Source organism: Geotrypetes seraphini, chromosome 3, assembly GCF_902459505.1.
Source record: "Geotrypetes seraphini chromosome 3, aGeoSer1.1, whole genome shotgun sequence".
NCBI classification, from domain to species: domain Eukaryota; kingdom Metazoa; phylum Chordata; class Amphibia; order Gymnophiona; family Dermophiidae; genus Geotrypetes; species Geotrypetes seraphini.
The window spans coordinates 124,147,125-124,165,922 of NC_047086.1; the positions used below are offsets into that span (position 1 = coordinate 124,147,125).

At 44.6% G+C, this 18,798-nt stretch overlaps 1 protein-coding gene across 1 annotated transcript in view; it reads left to right on the plus strand.

Annotated features, from left to right (window-relative positions):
- Positions 1 to 592: 592 nt before the first annotated feature.
- PINX1 (PIN2 (TERF1) interacting telomerase inhibitor 1) overlaps positions 593 to 18,798 on the plus strand; it is a 279,682-nt gene continuing 261,476 nt past the window's right edge. Inside the window, exons 1-2 of the mRNA XM_033938738.1 lie at positions 593 to 700; positions 17,567 to 17,676. Of these exons, the coding sequence (XP_033794629.1) occupies positions 682 to 700; positions 17,567 to 17,676 (129 nt within the window). The 5' untranslated portion in view covers positions 593 to 681. The remainder of the gene's footprint in view (positions 701 to 17,566; positions 17,677 to 18,798) is intronic.

Genomic DNA, 18,798 nt, shown 5'->3' on the forward strand with positions numbered 1-18,798 from the left:
TCTAGCTGCCCCCTTTGCCTGGAATAAATGATTGGAGTTTGTCTGCCAAGTCCCTTCCCTTGTTTAAAAGTATGCCCACCTTTTTGATACAGCCTTCAAACCATAACCTTACTCCCCACTGCCCACCAGCCCAGCCAACTGATTAACGGTTCCCATTAACTGTATCCATGACATCCTGTTTGTCTGTCTGGATTGTATATTCTTTCAAGCAGGGACTATTTTCTTTGTGACTCTGTACGTCTGGTAGCGCTATAGAAATGAATAGTAGTTGTAGTACTAATAGTACACAATGAAAGCAGGAACGATTAACTATGTGAATGCCTTCCTGCGGACAGCTAGTAAACAGAGACAAATTAATAGCGCAAGCACAAAAATGCCCTCTGCATTTTGTTCAAAAAGACAGGCACGTACAGGATGCGCGCGCAAACCATAGCCTAACACGTGCATCCAAAAAGAACCCCCGATAATCCCCTTATATGATGTCACTGCCCCCAGAACAGTGGAAAGAGTGGAGACAGAATGGGGGTGGAGTTGTTGGGATTCATTGGTCCGGAGCATGCGGAAGGAGGCGGGACTGATTGTTGGGGGTGGAGTTGTTGGGATTCATTGGCCCAGAGCATGCGGAAGGAGGCGGGACTGATGGTTGGGATTCATTGGTTTGTCTGACTCTGCTTCCGAAAGATGGCGATGTTGGCGGAGCGTGAGTAGTTAGTTTTTATTCTTGGATATTTGCTGAATGCATCTCCGTTCGGTGTGTGGAATGTGAAACTAGGGTTGACATGGTTCTCAGAGACGGGCGACCGAGCTGTCTTATGCGCCGATTGCTTATGTGTGTGGTTTTTCGACCGTTCCACGTGTGTGCAGTCGTTTTCGTGATCAGGTTCAAGCGATCCCGAGAGATTTTGTGGATTAAATCGAGGAGAAACTTGGGGGGGGGGGGGGTTGTGCTCCAGGTTGACTGATTACGTTGTTTTAATCCTCCCTCAGTACGCGTTTTAGCTATGACTAGCTGATGCCCCGGTGTTGCACGGGTATTTAATTATAGCAATAACACTGTAAATGGATTCAAATAAAGATACTTTATAGTGCTGAATGAAATTATTTTTTTACAGCTTAATAAAAAGTACAATATTCAAATTATAATGTGAAATATTTGACAAAATGAATACAATACAACTAACACAAAACTTGATTATAAACAACATTTTTAGTTTCACCTCCTGGAGCAAGAACATATAAATTCTTGGGTGAACCCACCCTTGAGCAAGCAACATAGAGTTGTGGGCCGCGAGACCCCCAGAACATATCACCCCAGGTAGTGAGGGATCTGCATACCAAGTTTCGTTCAAATCGGTCAAGCCGTTTCTGAATTACTGTGAGAATGGCAGCTTTTTACATTTTTTCCATTGACATGAATGGGTGAAATCTGATTTTCTGTTTGTAGCTCCGCTCACGTGTGCAGGTGGGCCGCAAGACCCCCAGAACATATCACCCCAGGTAGTGAGGGATCTGCATACTAAGTTTCGTTCAAATCGGTCAAGCCGTTTTTGAATTACTTTGAGAATGGCAGCTTTTTACATTTTTTCCATTGACATGAATGGGTGAAATCTGATTTTCTGTTTGTAGCTCCGCTCACGTGTGCAGGTGGGCCGCAAGACCCCCAGAACATATCACCCCAGGTAGTGAGGGATCTGCATACCAAGTTTCGTTCAAATCGGTCAAGCCGTTTTTGAATTACAGGGAGAAAGGCAGCTTTTTACATTTTTTCCATTGACATGAATGGGTGAAATCTGATTTTCTGTTTGTAGCTCCGCCCATGTGTGCAGGTGGGCCGCGAGACCCCCAGAACATATCACCCCAGGTAGTGAGGGATCTGCATACCAAGTTTCGTTCAAATCGGTCAAGCCGTTTTTGAATTACAGGGAGAAAGGCAGCTTTTTACATTTTTTCCATTGACATGAATGGGTGAAATCTGATTTTCTGTTTGTAGCTCCGCCCACGTGTGCAGGTGGGCCGCGAGACCCCCAGAACATATCAGCCCAGGTAGTGAGGGATCTGCATACCAAGTTTCGTTCAAATCGGTCAAGCTGTTTTAGAATTACTGTGAGAATGGCAGCTTTTTACATTTTTTCCATTGACATGAATGGGTGAAATCTGATTTTCTGTTTGTAGCTCCGCCCATGTGTGCAGGTGGGCCGCGAGACCCCCAGAACATATCACCCCAGGTAGTGAGGAATCTGCATACCAAGTTTCGTTCAAATCGGTCAAGCCGTTTTAGAACTACTGTGAGAATGGCAGCTTTTTCCATTTTTTCCATTGACATGAATGGGTGAAATCAGATTTTCTGTTTGTAGCTCCGCCCACGTGTGCAGAACATATCACCCCAGGTAGTGAGGGTTCTGCATACCAAGTTTCGTTCAAATTGGTCAAGCCGTTTTTGAATTACTGTGAGAATGGCAGCTTTTTACATTTTTTCCATTGACATGAATGGGTGAAATCTGATTTTCTGTTTGTAGCTCCGCCCACGTGTGCAGGTGGGACGCGAGACCCCCAGAACATATCACCCCAGGTAGTGAGGGATCTGCATACCAAGTTTCGTTCAAATCGGTCAAGCCGTTTTTGAATTACAGTGAGAATGGCAGCTTTTTACATTTTTTCCATTGACATGAATGGGTGAAATCTGATTTACTGTTTGTAGCTCCGCCCACGTGTGCAGGTGGGCCGCGAGACCCCCAGAACATATCACCCCAGGTAGTGAGGGATCTGCATACCAAGTTTCGTTCAAATCGGTCAAGCCGTTTTTGAATTACTGTGAGAATGGCAGCTTTTTACATTTTTTCCATTGACATGAATGGGTGAAATCTGATTTTATGTTTGTAGCTCCGCCCACGTGTGCAGGTGGGCCGCGAGACCCCCAGAACATATCATCCCAGGTAGTGAGGGATCTGCATACCAAGTTTTGTTCAAATCGGTCAAGCCGTTTTTGCGTGATCGCGGCACATACACACATACATACACACATACATACCTCCAATTTTATATATATAGAAGATTAAGAGGAATCAATGAAGTACATTGAACCACAGTTTCATGCATGCAGTGGAGTAAAACCGGTACTGGATATGTCTTCTTGACCTGGGGCGAGTTGGTAAATCTTGTGCATCTGCACTAAGAACTCCTGCAAGGCTGCAACCCCCATCATCGCCATGAAGGTGAAGTGCGCGCGATTGGAATAGGGCTTTTTAGCTCTTTACTTAAGCTTTCTGAGATTTATAGTCTTGCTCTTCCTTTCTCCTATCCCTTGCAATGGTTTAACAATGGGAATGCTAGAGCTTTCTGAAAACGGCATCAGGGATCTGGATTATTCGATATGTTTTGGCATTCTGATGTTAGAGTGTTGTCTGCCAAAGTGAATTTGGAGTACTGTTAGATTGTTCAGACTTCATTATAAAAAGGTCAAATTCAGGTTGTCATAAGATGTATGCTTAATTGGTGGTGGTAGTACCGGTAAATACATTTTGTAGGGTAGTTCTCATCTTAAGGGAGGTTTGTTTGTTTTCCTATCTCTGTAGCTTGTGAAGTTTGGCAACCATTGCAGTGGAGAATAGTAACACAGTGACTACTAATACTACTATGGTATTATTTTAACATTTCTATAGTGCTGAAAAGCATACATCAACACAAAATAGACAGTCCCTTCTCAGAAGAGCTTACAAACTAATTGAACAGACAGGATGTATAGGAATTGATGAGTTTCTTGCAGAGAGAATGATTGGATGGATAGAGGTAATTTTATGGGGCATGGGAGTTAGCAGATGAAAGCAGCATTGAAAAAATGGACTTTTAGGCCTATATTCACTAAACTTAGCAAACTGATCCGCGGCTGAGTCTTCCTGGGTGACCGATTCACCAAGCCTACTCATACAAATTAATGCAATCGGACACATGCCCCACAGCGACTTCATAGATCGCTCAGAGCAATCCAGACGCATGCACAGCTGCCATCTTTGCCTTTAGATAGTCTGCTCATGCACTTGCTGTCCATCTCTGCTCCCGTGCTCACGACAGTAACGTTTTTTACCAGAACAGAAAATATCCAGCGGCAAATGTTTTTATTCAATCTGTGTCCAAAGTACCATCACTAGAGGAGTCGCAGCTTGGTGATGTAGCAGATATGTGAAGCCTTGCCTTTATGTGACCAAACATTCAGTTTTAACCCGTAGGTTTAAAGAAGGCCTGCACTGTTGCGTGTTCTGGAACAGAACACGCCGTAGTGCAGCCCTGCTTTAAACCCGCGGGTTAAAACCATAGGCTCGCACTGCTGGGAAGGGCGGCAAAGAGCAGGAGAGTCCTTCCCTTCAGTGTTAAGGACACTGCGGGCAGTGATGCTGCGGGTATTAATGTGGTGGTGTGCTGACTGACAGCGCTACTGTTTTGGGGAAAGTTTTACAGCAGGTCACTCCGGGGTAGTAAGGGACAGGATGGATCTGGGCCTGGAGGGGGGGGGGTGCACTGCAGGGAAGGGCGGCAGAGATCAGGAGAGTCCTTCTCTGCAGTGTGAGCCGGGAGAGCAGGATAGTTGGCAGGGATGTGAGCGACTGGTCCTCAGCAGTCACTTATTTTTGTATCAGCCAGCCCAATCAGTTTTCCTTCTTCAGTTTAGTGAATTGCTGCCTTCCTACTTTGCATGCCATTTCCCCTCATTTGCTTGCGCGGATCGGATCGGGAGTAAGGTTAGTGAATCGGGGGTCAGAGTCGCAAACTGGTCGGAACACAATCAGTGTCCTTAGTTTGGACTTGAGTATTGCCAGAGACAGGGTGCCTGATATAATGACTCTGACAATTTGATCCATGGCACAGCAAGATAGAAGGGATGGAGCCTGAGGTGGCAGTGGAGGAGAAGGGTTCGGATAAGAGGGACTTGCCCAATGAATGGAGTTCCCCTGGGGGAGCATAGGGCTATATGCTATTTAACTATTCAGAAGCTGAATATTGGGGGGGAGTGTTATTAATGTCTCATAGTGCATTACCTAGGCTTGTATAATTTTTCTCATACATGTTTTTTCATGTTTCCAAATTTATGGGATATTCCATCTCTCTTCACTTATCTCCCCCTATGCTCCTACCAGTGATCTCCTTTCATCGGGCAAGCCCCTTTTATCTATACCCTTCTTTTCCAATGCCAACTCCAGACCTCGTCTCTTCTTTCTTGCGGCACCTCCCCCTTAGAGTGAGAGCTAGAGCCTGGAACAAGCTGCCTGAATCAATACATCGCGCTCCATCCCAGGCAATGTTAAAATCCAAGCTGAAAGCCCACTTTTTTGAATCTGTTTTCAATGCTTAACTCCCACTCCCTGCTGTCGGATACCTATACCCACTGTATCATTTCCTCTACCATAATATCCCCAACCCTGAAATGTCCTGTCTAAATTAGATTGTAAGCTCTTCTGAACAGGGACTGTCTATTGTATGTTAAAATGTACAGCACTTCTTACGCCTTTCAGCGCTATAGAAATAATAAATAGTAGTAGTAATTCTAGATTTTACTCTCACCTTTTTCTCTCCATTTTTTGATGGCAGATTAAGACCTGAATGATCATCCAGTCTGCCCAATAGTTACTCTTTCTTTGATATTTCTGAGTCATATACCGTAGAAGTCTGTACAGTACTGTCCTTAGGTTTCAGCTAGTGGAGTTGCTGTTGAAGCTCACTCCAGCCTAGTTGAACCCTCTCATCATATGCAGGATACAGACTGTGAAAGTCTGCCCAGCACCGTCCTCATGTTCCATATTAGTGAAGTTCCCATCAAGGCCTTCCTCAGCACCTTTATAAATCAAATTGCCATATGAAGGGCCTATTTCTTCAATTTATACCATTCATTTTCTAATTAGAGATCCCCATCCCTTCCTCCCATCCCCCAGTTCAGCAGCTTTCCATCCCTCCTATCCCACTGTTCAGTACCTCCTACCAACCCCAACCCCTCACCATGAGACTGAAATACCTTCTGTTACGTTCCTTTCGTATTCCATATGCTAGGTGTTCAATCCTGTCCCGCAAATGGGGAATTACAGAAATCCAAACACTTTACTGAGCACATGCTCCTCCCCCTTAGAGTGAGAGCTAGAGCCATCTGCAGATTCAATTTCTGCAAGCAATCTGTGCAGAAGTCTTTTAGCTATGCTCTGCATCTTTTTCTTATTTTTCGCTTAAAGTTCATATTTTCCGGTGTCTTCAGTACCTTGAGACCCCTTTCCGGTGGTTCCTTGTTGGAGGAAAGGATGCAGTCCCGCAAGTCCGGACTGTAAAGCCAGCCTGCTGTGTGTCACCATTCGTGGACTTGGGGTCCATTCCCCTGGGAGTTTGCTTGCCCGTTGAACTTTTCAGGGGTTTAAGGGCAGGCTGTATGCATCCAGAGTGAAACTCCCCCGAAAAGAAATCAAAACTCATCTCTTCAAAAAACACTTCCCATCATCATAACCTCACAATAGTATTAGAAAATACTCTCACGACCACCACCACCACCACCACCATAGCAACACTTCTGAATCCTGACTGTATTATTTCTATTCATCAAAACAACCTATCACTATCTACTATTTGCTTTCAATTTCTCCTGGAAATGTCCAGACTAACAATTGTAACTAGACACATTCTTGATTCTATGTACTGCAATGCTACTGGAAATGTCCAGTCTTCTAATTTGTAATCCGCTTAGAACCGCAAGGCACAAGCGGAATAGAAATCACTAATGTAATGTAATGTTTCAGGGCGCAGGCTGTATTTCCTGCCCCCCGTCATGTGGAGAGGATCAGTGGGGGTGGAGGTTACAGTCTGTGTCCAGTTAACTGGCAGTCTGAAGATCTTCAAGTCTGCTCAATTTGGAGCTTTTCTTGGCAAAAAATCCTTTTCTCCATTCAGCTGCTGTGTAAAAAAGTTGACAGGCTTCAGAGACTGAGTAAACTTCCATTATTTCCTATGGGAACTTTGGGAGTGGTTTGCATAATGTTTTAAAACTCATTTTTCACGGTTTCTGAGGGTAGGGTACAGGTCCCCTCACTTCCCCAGACCCCAAATCACTATTTTTTATTTTTGGATTTTGTTTATTTTTGGCAGAAATTCGCTAGTGACGGCCATTGTGGATTTTATTCAATCTTTTTCTAAGTTTGATTTCTGCCTCAAAAACCTTCGATTTGATTAAAAATCATTTGGGGTGGACTCCATGATGGTGGTGTACATAAATTGTCAATGGAGCAGAAGAAACGCCTGGAAGGCTTTCTAACAGTGGTGTGCTAAGGACCAGGTGGAGCATGAAAAGGCTCCCGTTTCGATGGTCCTTGCTTTTCTTCAGGTGGGCCTAAAGAAGGTTTAGCGGTGACTAGAGAATGACATGGGGACTCTTTCCCACTGGCTAACTGCAGGTGATGCCAGTAAAACTGCAGGAACAGGTAAAATTTATATCTGTTCACCACCGGCATGGGGGCAAATCTTTTCACCGCTCCATGGAGCAGTAAAAAGCTTTGTTCTCATGGGGAACCCCACCCACCACTGCTCCCCGATATCTCACCATCGCATGTTTGGTCGCTCTAGCCCATCCATCCCTCACTTGTGGGTCCGGAGGCTCTAGCTCATCCATCCTCCTTTCGTCGGTCCAACAGTTCCAGCTGGCTTCCCTCCCTCCCTGCCGCTGGCACACACCTTGCAGAGTGAGCCGATCTCTACACAGGGTTGCTGGATGGTGCTCGCAGCCTTTGCTCTGCCGGGCTCCTTATGATGCAACTTCCTTTTTTTTGCAAAGAAAGGAGGTTGTGTCATTAAGAGGTGCCCGAGAGAGGGAAGGCCACGAGCATCATCGAGCAAGCCTGTGTTCGATGGCTCGCTCTACAAGGTTTTTGGCAGGCAGGGAAGGAAGCCAGTTGACGGATCCTGCAAGCAGTTTCTGTAAGTATGCACATTGCTGAAGTCTGTTTCTTTGTACACAGCAGGTAGTTCTACATTGTTCCTCACTGTTATTCTGGGCTGCCTTTGTGCCTGTTTACTACTTGTTTCATGTTTTGCAGAGAACACCAATTCAAGAATTCTTTATGTTGCTAGGGATCTTCTCCCATACCCCCCCTTGTCTAGGATTTATTCAGGTATGTTGCTTGGCTTTGGGACTCAACTGCTGATGGCTCTAGTTCTCACTCTTAAGAGGGAGGAGCATGTGCTCAGAAAAAGTGTTTGGATTTCTGCAACACCTGGATTGCAGGAAAGGATTTTAACACCAAGCGTAAGGAATCTTACAAAGACTAACAGAAGATTATCAAAGGTAAAAACCTAATCTTCCATTCAGGCCTCCCAAGGCGACAGCGGCCGGCTGGCAGAGGCAGCGCTATGAACAGGCTGCATGTGGCCTGCCCCACCAGGGCTTCCCTCTGCCACATCATCAGTGATGAGGCAGAGGGAAGGCCCCGGCAGGGCAGGCCGCAAGCACCCTGTTCACAGTGCTGCCCCTACTGGCCCGCCATCACTGCTGCTGCTGCTTTAGGAGGCTTATCGCTCAAGTCTCACTGAATGAGTTGGGGGTTGGTCACTGAATCACAAGTCTGATTTTTTTTTTTGTAAAATGAATCAATTCGAATTGACGAATCGAAAAGCACTACTGCAGACACAAAAACTGCTGATATGGCATCAGCCAAAGTGCTCTGTGAAGAGCAGTGTCTTCAGCTTTCTATTAAATTTATCGGCATCCATTTCAGCTTTTAATTTCTTTAGCAGTACGTTCCGCCACACTGGGGTCATCACCGAAAACATATTTACCCTTATGTACTCAAATTGAATGTCTTTAGAAGAGGTGGTTTCTAATGACAGCTTTTGTCCTGAGTGTAATGCCCAGGATGCTTAGAGAGTTGAGTGATGTCCTAGCGGAACCATTATCCACGCTCTTCAATCTTTCCCTGCATACAGGAAGAGTCCCATTGGACTGGAAAACAGCTAACGTCATTCCACTCCACAAAAAGGGATGCAGGACGGAGGGTGAAAACCACAGACCGGTGAGTCTCGCATCAATAGTGTGTAAAATTATGGAAACACTAATCAAACACAAATTAGATACGATCCTGAATGACGAGAATCTACGAGATCCCCATCAACATGGATTTACAAAGGGAAGGTTCTGCCAATCCAATCCGATTAGCTTCTTTGACTGGGTAACGAAAAAGCTGGATATGGGGGAGTCCCTGGGCTTCATGTACTTGGACTTCAGTAAGGCTTTTGATAGTGTCCCACACCACAGGTTATTGAGCAAGATGAGTTTGATGGGATTAGGAGAAACGTTAACTGCATGGGTAAAAGACTGGCTCAGTGGTAGACTTCAGAGGGTGGTGGTGAACGGTACTCTCTCTGAAACGTCAGAAGTGATCAGTGGAGTGCCGCAGGGTTCGGTCTTGGGTCCGATCCTATTTAATATCTTCATAAGGCTCAAGGGCTTCGAGGGAAAATTGCATTATTCGCCAATGACGCCAAACTATGCGACATAGTAGGCAAAAGCACAGTGCCCGACTGCATGACGCAGGACCTACTCTTACTGAAACATTGGTCCTCAACTTGGCAACTAAGTTTTAATGCCAAAAAGTGTAAGGTCATGCACCTTGACAACAGAAATCCATGCAGAACTTACACCCTAAATGGTGACACCTTAGCAAGAACTACAGCAGAACGGGACTTGGGAGTAATCATGAGCGAAGACATGAAGTCTGCCAATCAAGTGGAGAAAGCTTTATCCAAGGCTAGACAAATGATGGGTTATATCCGAAGAGGTTTCGTCAGCCGGAAACCCAAAGTTATAATGCCATTATACAAATCCATGATGAGACCTCATCTGAAATATTGTGTACAATTCTGGAGACCACATTATAAAAAAGATGTGCAGAGAATGGAGTCGGTTCAGCGAATGGCCACCAGGATGGTCTCAGGACTCAAGGATCTCCCGTATGAGGAAAGGAACATAAGAACATAAGAAATGGCTTCGCCGGATCAGACTCTAGGTCCATCCAGTCCGGCGACCCGCACCCGCGGAGGCCAAGCTAGGTGTTCCCTGCTGAGAAACCTTGTTTACTCGTATCCCCCAATGTGATTTGCAAGAAGGTGTGCATCCAACTTGCTCTTGAATCCCAGAATGCTGGTCTCCATCACGACCTCCTCAGGGAGAGCGTTCCAAGCGTCCACCACTCGTTGTGCGAAACAGAACTTCCTAATATTTGTCCTGGGCCTGGTGCCCCTTAGTTTCAGTCCATGACCTCTTGTCCGAGTCACATTTGACAATGTGAATAACGATGTTTCTTGCTCTATTTTGTCAAATCCTTTTAGTATTTTAAAAGTCTCTATCATGTCTCCTCGCAGTCTTCTCTTCTCGAGGGTGAACAGTCCCAGTTTTCCGAGGCGTTCTTTGTAGCTCAAATTCTCTATACCTTTAACTAGCTTCGTGGCTCGCCTTTGCTCCCTCTCCAATAGGGTTATATCCTTCTTTAGGTAGGGAGACCAGTGTTGAACACAGTACTCCAAGTGTGGTCTGACCATTGCTCTGTAAAGCGGCATTAGGCTGGGTAAGTTGCAGCTATACTCACTCGAGGAACGTAGAGAGAGGGGAGACATGATTGAGACGTTCAAATATGTCACGGGCAGTATTGAGGTAGAAGAGGATATCTTTTTTCTTAAAGAACCAATGGCGACAAAAGGACATTCGTTGAAACTCAGGAGTGGGAGATTTCATAGTGACACCAGGAAGTCCTTCTTCACCGAAAGGGTGTTTGACGTTGGAATAGTCTTCCACTGCAGGTAATTCAGGCCAGCAGCACGCTGGACTTTAAGAGAAAATGGGATAAGCATGTGGGATCACTTCAGGGAAGAATTTAGGGGGTGGGTCATTAGAGTGGGCAGACTTGGGCCATGGCCCTTTTCTGCCATCATCTTCTATGTTTCTATGTGTTTGTGTAGTCTGCTGAGCAGATTTTAAGAACATAAGAATAGCCTTATTGGATCAGACCAATGGTCCATCTTGGATTGGCCTAGTATCCAGTCTTCACGGAGGCCAATCCAAGTCGCAAGTACCTGCCAAAAACCCAAATAGTAGCAGCATTCCATGCCACCAATCCAGGGCAAGCAGTGGCTTCCCCCATTTTATTTCAATTGTAATAGAAAACCAAATCTTAATTTTTATATTGTGTAGGAATAACTGTAGTTCTAATCATTGCAACAATAAAGTTCTCCATCAAGAAGTTACTTTGCAAACACAACTGCTTCTGGGACTATGGCTCTGGATGTGCACTTGTAATTTTGTTAATTTCTGCTCAAGAGTACCTGTTAAAATCTCATTGTACGTGTGTTAGCAAAAAAAAAAAAAAAGAGCCTGGGTCAGGGGCTGAACTTGTAAAACATTCTACCAGAGGGGAAAGGTTGATTCCTGATATTTACATACAGTTAGTGACATTCCTGAAAAAGTAAAATCTGGAAGACGGCTATAGATCATCCTTTGCCTGATGTCTTGGTCCTCAAGCCTCAAGTTTTGTGGTTCCTCTAAATCAGGAATCTCAAAGTCCTTCCTTGAAGGCCGCAATCCAGTCGGGTTTTCAGAATTTCCCCAATTAATATGCATTGAAAGCAGTGCATGCTTGGGGAAATCCTGAAAACCCGACTGGATTGCGGCCTTCAAGGAGGAACTTTGAGACCCCCGCTCTAAATGCAGGACTTTAAATGTCAGCAGCAGGATCTCAAATATCACTCTGCCCTTAGTCGGAAGCTAGTACAGCTTTTGTAGCAAAGGGGTGGCACACGTCTGCCTTGTTTTTCTTAGCAGGAATCTTTTTGTTGCATTTTGCACTGTTTGGATCTGCCGTGTTAGATAATTTGTTAAACCCAGCATTGTGATGTTCAGACAGAGAGAACAAAAGAAACAACTACATTCGGTACAATTTACTTTTATTTATTTAATTCATTTTCTATCCCGTTCTGCCCAAAGAGCTCAGAACGGGCAACAGGTTACAATTGCCATAGTTACAGAACAAGTTTTTCGATACAAGTTTTTATCCTAACTCGACATGTACCGGTACTAGGGATCTAATACCAATATGCATAATATACAGTTTATAGGATAAATATACCCTATATCAATATAACATTTTATCCTAATATGACACCTACTGAGGATCTAGTACCAATACCAATATACATTAATATTTCTTTGTAATCTGTTGGCCTTAGGCAGGGGAGTTTGATGGAGAGGTATGCTTTTATTGCTTTTCTAAACTTGAGGAGTCCTTTAAGGGATCTGATCTGTGGGGGAAGTTGATTCCAGTGGCTTGGTATAAAGTGGGAGTAAGAACGTTGTTTGGCGGTTTGCAGTTAAAGGGCACAACCAGGAGGTGTTTTGAGGCATATTTCATCCTGGAAGCGGACCTGTTCGGTACGTATGGAGGAAGCTTAGTTGTCATGTAGCCATGTTATACAAGGTTTAGAATGCTAGCATCAGGCTCTTGAAGATGCAACTTTTGGCTACCGGCAGCAAGTGAGCTTAACGATACAGCCTGGGAAACAGGGTCACTGGCATGGAAGTTTTTCATGTCTGGTTGCTGTGTTTTGTACACGTTGGAGATGCTGTATGTTCTTTGCTGTGAGATCATTGAATAGGGTGTTGTTTACAGCCTTGCATTTGCCAGTATAATTACGAGGTTATTGGGTGGGTGAGGAAGGATTTGCTGCGGTGAAGGTGACTCGGCTCACCATATCTACCTTGGCCTGTGATGACTGGGATGGAGGAATATATGTTGGCAAGGAGAGTAATTGGCATGAAATAGGAGAGCAGAGATTGTGGCATTGGTATTATCAAAGTAGTGTAATTATGAAGGATTGTGTTGGTTAGGCTTGGGTTACAAAGCCTTGATCTGTATCTTTGTTGTGGTACTCTTAAGGCTGTCACAGCTATCTGTTATAATATGACTTGGGATAACTGTGTACAATAGATTGTCTCCTTCCAACCCATTTCAAAGTTAATTTGTGTATTTTGTGTATTGTCAAGTTTGCATTTGTATTATTTATTTGAGTGGTAGATGGGTGGATATAGTGAATACAGTAGAATCTCAGTTAACCGGAGCCAATGGGGATTGTTAGATGCTGGATAAATGTAGTTTTTGGTTGCTTGAGAGTTACTATTAAAAATAGGCCTAACTAATACCGTGTTTCCCCGAAAATAAGACACTATCATATTAATTTTGGGTTCAAAAAACACACTAGGGCTTATTTTGAGGGGATGTCTTATTTTTTTTGTGTGTGTACAAAGATCATCTCTCACCCATCCCCTTATGCAGCAAAACCCCAAAAGCAATTTCATTGTGTTGCTGTTAGATCTAATCTAAGCACCAGCCAGCACGGTTTCAGCAAAGGCAGATCTTGCCTGACAAACTTACTGCACTTCTTCGAGGGAGTAAACAGGCAGATAGACAAGGGCGACCCAGTCGAAATTGTATATCTGGATTTTCAGAAGGCGTTCGACAAGGTTCCACATGAACAACTACTTCGTAAGATTGCAAGCCATGGAATCGAGGGTGAAATACATAGATTAAAAACTAGCTGGAGTATAGGAAACAGAGAGTGGGGGTAAATGGACAATACTCGGACTGGAAGAGTTTCACCAGCGGGGTGCCGCAGGGCTCGGTGCTGGACCCTTGCTCTTCAACACCTTTATAAACGATCTGGACATTGGTACGATGAGTGAGGTGTTTAAATTTGCGGACGATACAAAGTTATTCAGAGTAGTGAAGACACAGTGGTATTGCGAAGATATACAAAGTAACATAATCAAGCTCAAGAAATGGGCATCAACATGACAAATGAGGTTTAACGTGGATAAGTGCAAAGTGATGCATGCCGGTAACAAAAATCTCATGGACGAATGCAGGATGTCCGTGGCGGTACTTGGAGAGACCTCCCAGGAATGAGACTTGGGAGTTCTGATCGACAAGTCGATGAAGCCATCTGCACAATGTGCTGCGGCGGCAAAAAGGGCGAATAGAATGCTAGGAATGATAAAGAAGGGGATCACGAACAGATCGGAGGTTATCATGCCGCTGTACCGGGCCATGGTGGGCGCTCACCTGGAGTACTCCATCCAGCACTGGTCACCGTACATGAAGAAGTACACGGTACTACTCGAAAGGGTCCAGAAAAGAGTGACTAAAATGGTTAAGGGGCTGAAGGAGTTGCCGTACATTGAGAGTTTGGAGAAATTGGGCCTCTTCTCCCTTGAAAAGAGGAAACTGAGAGGAGACATGATTGAAACATTCAAAATTCTGAAGGGAATAGACTTAGTAGATAAAGACAGACTATTCACACTCTCCAAGGTAGGGAAAACGAGAGGGCAGTCTCTAAAGTTGAAAGAGAATAGATTCTGTACAAACATAAGGAAGTTCTTCTTCACCCAGAGAGTGGTGGAGAGCTGGAACGCTCTTCCGGAATCTGTTGTAGGGGAAAACACCCTCCAGGGTTTCAAGACAAAGCTGGACAAGTTCCTGCTCAACTGGGACGTATGCAGGTAAGACTGGACTCATTTAGAGCACTGGTATTTGACCTGGGGGCCGCTGCGTGAGCGGACTGCCGAACAGGATGGACCACTGGTCTGACCCAGCAGCAGCAATTCTTATGTTCTTAAGCATTGTTCTTCTATTCCACATCTTCCCTATAAAATAGAGCTTTAAATGGTTAACACAGTAAATGATGGCAGATAAAGACACGGACAGTCCATCCAGTCTGTTATACCCATTAAAAATACATGATTAAATTAACTTGTCTCTTCTTTGATATTTCAGGGTCATAGACTGTAAAGTCCACCTGGTATTGTCCTAGATTCCAAATGCTGAAGTTGCTGTCCAAGCTCATTCCAGCCTATCCAACCATCCTGTTTGCAGTTAACAAATAAACAAATTACAGATCATCCTTAAACAAACTAAATTTCAGATGTCATAACATTTCTGAAATATAAAAGTGTTGAGATCTTTGTGGAACAGATAACACGAAGCCATTCAGGGGGAATGGCTTCGTGTTATCTGTTCCACAAAGATCTCAACACTTTTATATTTCAGCAGAACCCCAACGACCCTGCCAACTCATCCCCTGCGCAGCATCTTTCCAACTCTCCCACTGCTAGGCCGACATGCCTCTGTTCCAAACAGCAGGGGCGGCAGCACTGAACAGGCTGCTTCGCGGCCTTCCCCACTGAAGCCTTCCCTGTGCCGTGTCACTGATGATGCAGCAGAGGGATGGGAAGGGCCCGGCAGGGAAGGCTGCGAAGCAGCTTGTTAAGTGCTGCCGCTGTTTGTAACGGAGGTATGTTAGCCCTGCGGTGGGAGTGTCATCAGAGTTCTGCTTCGCAGGATGGGAAGGAAGGATGGAAAGATGCTGCGTACGGGGGGAGGAGAAGGAGAAATTGCTGCCGCCGGTGAATCAGGGAGTTTTGGGGAACATTTGGAAGTGCTTTGGGGGTTGATCCAACTAGGGCTTATTTTTAAGGTAGGGCTTATATTAGGACCTACCTTGACAATCATGCTAGGGTTTATTTTTGGGGTAGTATTTAGTTCTTAAGAAATAGTCTAAGAAATCCTTGTAGGGTAACCACTAATTACAACATTACAAAATAATAATAAAAATAAATATATAACTAGCAATCTGAGGGTACTTTAGTGTACATATTCCAATTCTCTTAGCAACTTAACAAAGAATTCACAAATATTAAGAAGCAGGCAGTAGTCCCGTTTCAAAATGGGGGCTATCCTGCATTTCTCCTCCCTGACTTTTGTAGTTTGAAAGGGGCTACTTTCTCAAGGTTATTATCCAGGACATTGTTCCTTATTCTCATTAATTCTGGAAGATCTGCGTTTGCTGTGTTGATCTGTCCCAGATTTTCCTCCAGTTTGGTTTGATTTTCATGAGAAATTTAGTGTACTTATTTATTCGTCATACTTGCGTATCACTATTAAACATTTAATTATCCTAAACTATGTTGACATTACTGACCTCATTAAATGATACCATTAAGTGTGTCAGGATTTCACAGTCATTGTGACTGTTCAAAGTGTTTACCCCAAGCTTTAACACAGGCCTTCAGTCAGTCGCTTTGGAAATTCTTAATAGCCTGTCAGTTGGTCTTTTTGGCAGACTGTCCCAAATCATCTGCAGCATTTCCTTGAGTTCAGTGATTGCTTGGGCTTTGGGTGGAGCTTCTGATAGGCCTCAAATATTGCTGCTTCAGCACCCTGAATTTGATTCCCACTGCATCTCCTTGTGACTTCCTACCTCCCCCAAGCCATAGCGCCAATTTCTCCACTTCCCCTCCCCCAAGCCACCACGCCAAGTTCTCCCTGCAGCTTCCCCAAGCCACCATGCCAAGTTCTCCCTGCAGATTCCCCAAGCCAGGCCTGGTACGTACAAGCGCCAGGCCCACAAGACTTCACCTCCGACATCAATTCTAACGCCGGGGAGGAAATTTCAGGCCAGCCAGGCAGTGATTGGCTGGCCCAGAACTTCCTCTCAGACGTCAGAATTTTACGCGCCAGGCCTGGCTCGGGGAAGCAGCATGGAGAAAAAGATCGCAAAGGCAATGCGATCGACTTGTGATCTACTGGTCGATTGCAATAGACCATTTGGGCACCCCTGGATTATAGGGAAGGGAAGAGAGGAGAACTGCTGCATGAAGTTAATCGCCAATGCTGGACCAGGCACTTTGTTTCTGAGGGCCAGGAAAATGGAGGAGAGATTAGCTTGTGGTGAGTGAGGGACAGAGAGAGACGAGGACAGTGTTGGTATTGGGAAAGGTGAGGAGATAGAGATAAGGGAACTGAACAAAGAAGGGGAATTCTCAGGCGTGGGATTTTCACATCCAGTGACAATTTCAATTTATTTATGAAAGCTAACCATCCAGTCAAGCCTATGCAGAGAGACATACTGTAAACATTTCCATACATAAAAATATTTATTACTTTAACATTTATTTATCGGTGTGTGTGTGTTGGGGGGTGGGATGGGGATTTGGTGTGTGCAACCTCCCTAGTGACAGTGCTGCCCTCTGTGTAAAAAGGTTTCCCTGATGCCCACCCCTGCTATCTTAAGGTTTATGTATTTCTTTTAGAATCCTTCCTATAGCCTATTGCGCTGTCAAATATGGCAGTTTTCCACAGGAATTACTAACTTCCACTGTAAATGAATACCACAACTTGTGGTCAGTTTTACAGGTTGTGCTATTCTGCTCCCTGGAGCACTGAACCACTCGTATGTGACCCACCACTTTGGAGAATCTTTTTCCTAAATGTCCAGAGCTGTATAGAGGTCCCGCCTCCCTGGAACAATCTGTGGTGATCCATTAGATTACCAGTTGTCCCTACCCCTTGCAGTTTCCCAGTGACTAGTTGTAGTCTTGTGATATGTTGCAGCTTGAACCCCTCTCCCCTAGCTGTAGTACTGCAGTAAGTTTATTATGAATTGAAACTGTTCCTCCTGATGAATAACCTGATCTTTGCTTTTTTGTTTTGCCCCTTTCTCACTGTAGCCCGTAGAAAGCAGAAGTGGTCATTAGATCCAAGGAACAGTGCTTGGAGTAAGGATGAATCTAAGTTTGGCCAGAAGATGCTTGAGAGGATGGGATGGTCCAAGGGCAAGGTAAGGGTATACATTTGTTGGGATAAATAAAATCATCCGTTATTGCAATGTTGCTCCACTAATACGGTTTGGATACATCTCAAGAGACAGTACAAGAGAGGCTTGATAGATCCACAAGCATTGAGGGTGCAAGAAAGATACAGATCACTAAGATAAGGTTTCTTTGCTAAGGGTTTATTTAAAGAAAGCCTGATGTGGCCACTTTTCGTCCACCTAGAGACTATGTCATAGTATAGTATAAGTAATATAAAAATGAAGACTTAAAAAACCTTAAGTTAAACTACTTTATAAACATAAATATTAGCCATTATCATACAAAAATAATTCCTTGTTGTCAGCAGCAGATGAATCCAGATGAGCTGGTTGTGTCCACTTACCAGCAGGCGGAGATAGAACAAAGTTGAGCTCTACCATATATACGATGGTCTGCTCACTGGTACTTCAGTATTCTCTATCTCCGCAGGTGAATAGATGGTCTCTCTCCTGCTCCTGGTTTCATCTCTGCTTAGCGTGCCCAACAGGCTCCTGTTTTAGTTTGGCTACTACAGTGGAGCAAGGGGATTAGGCTTCCTGGGTGTCTCTCTAAGGGTATAACTGGGGTTCATACACTAAACTGCGCGGTTCATAGACTAAACTGTGCGTGGACAATGCTGGGCAGACAGTCGCACTCAGGACGTCAGCGTACTGGATTAAAACAGTATTTTGAAGTGCTCCGAGGGGGGTGGGTGGGTGGGGAACCCCCCACTTTACTTAGAACTGTTGACGCTCCCATTGTGAGGGGTGTTGAAACAGCGCTTTTTTCCTATTTTGTAAGGAAAAATTACAGTTTCGTCTGTAATGGGGGAGGTTCCCCCCACCCATCTCCAAACGGGAGTACCAACAGTTGTAAGTAAAGTGGGGGGTTTCCCCACACCCCCCCTTGGAGTGCTTTAAAATACTGTTTTAATCCAGCGCGCTAACGTCATGCGCGTGATTGTCTGCGCGTGATTGTCTCGCATGGTTTTGACTCGTCGCCATAACGTGGTGCCAGTTCGTTACCCATCCCCGGTGCCTTCCTGCGCATTTGCCATGTACTCCCTTCTTCCTCCTCACATGTTAAAAAAAAAAAAAATTCAAAGGATT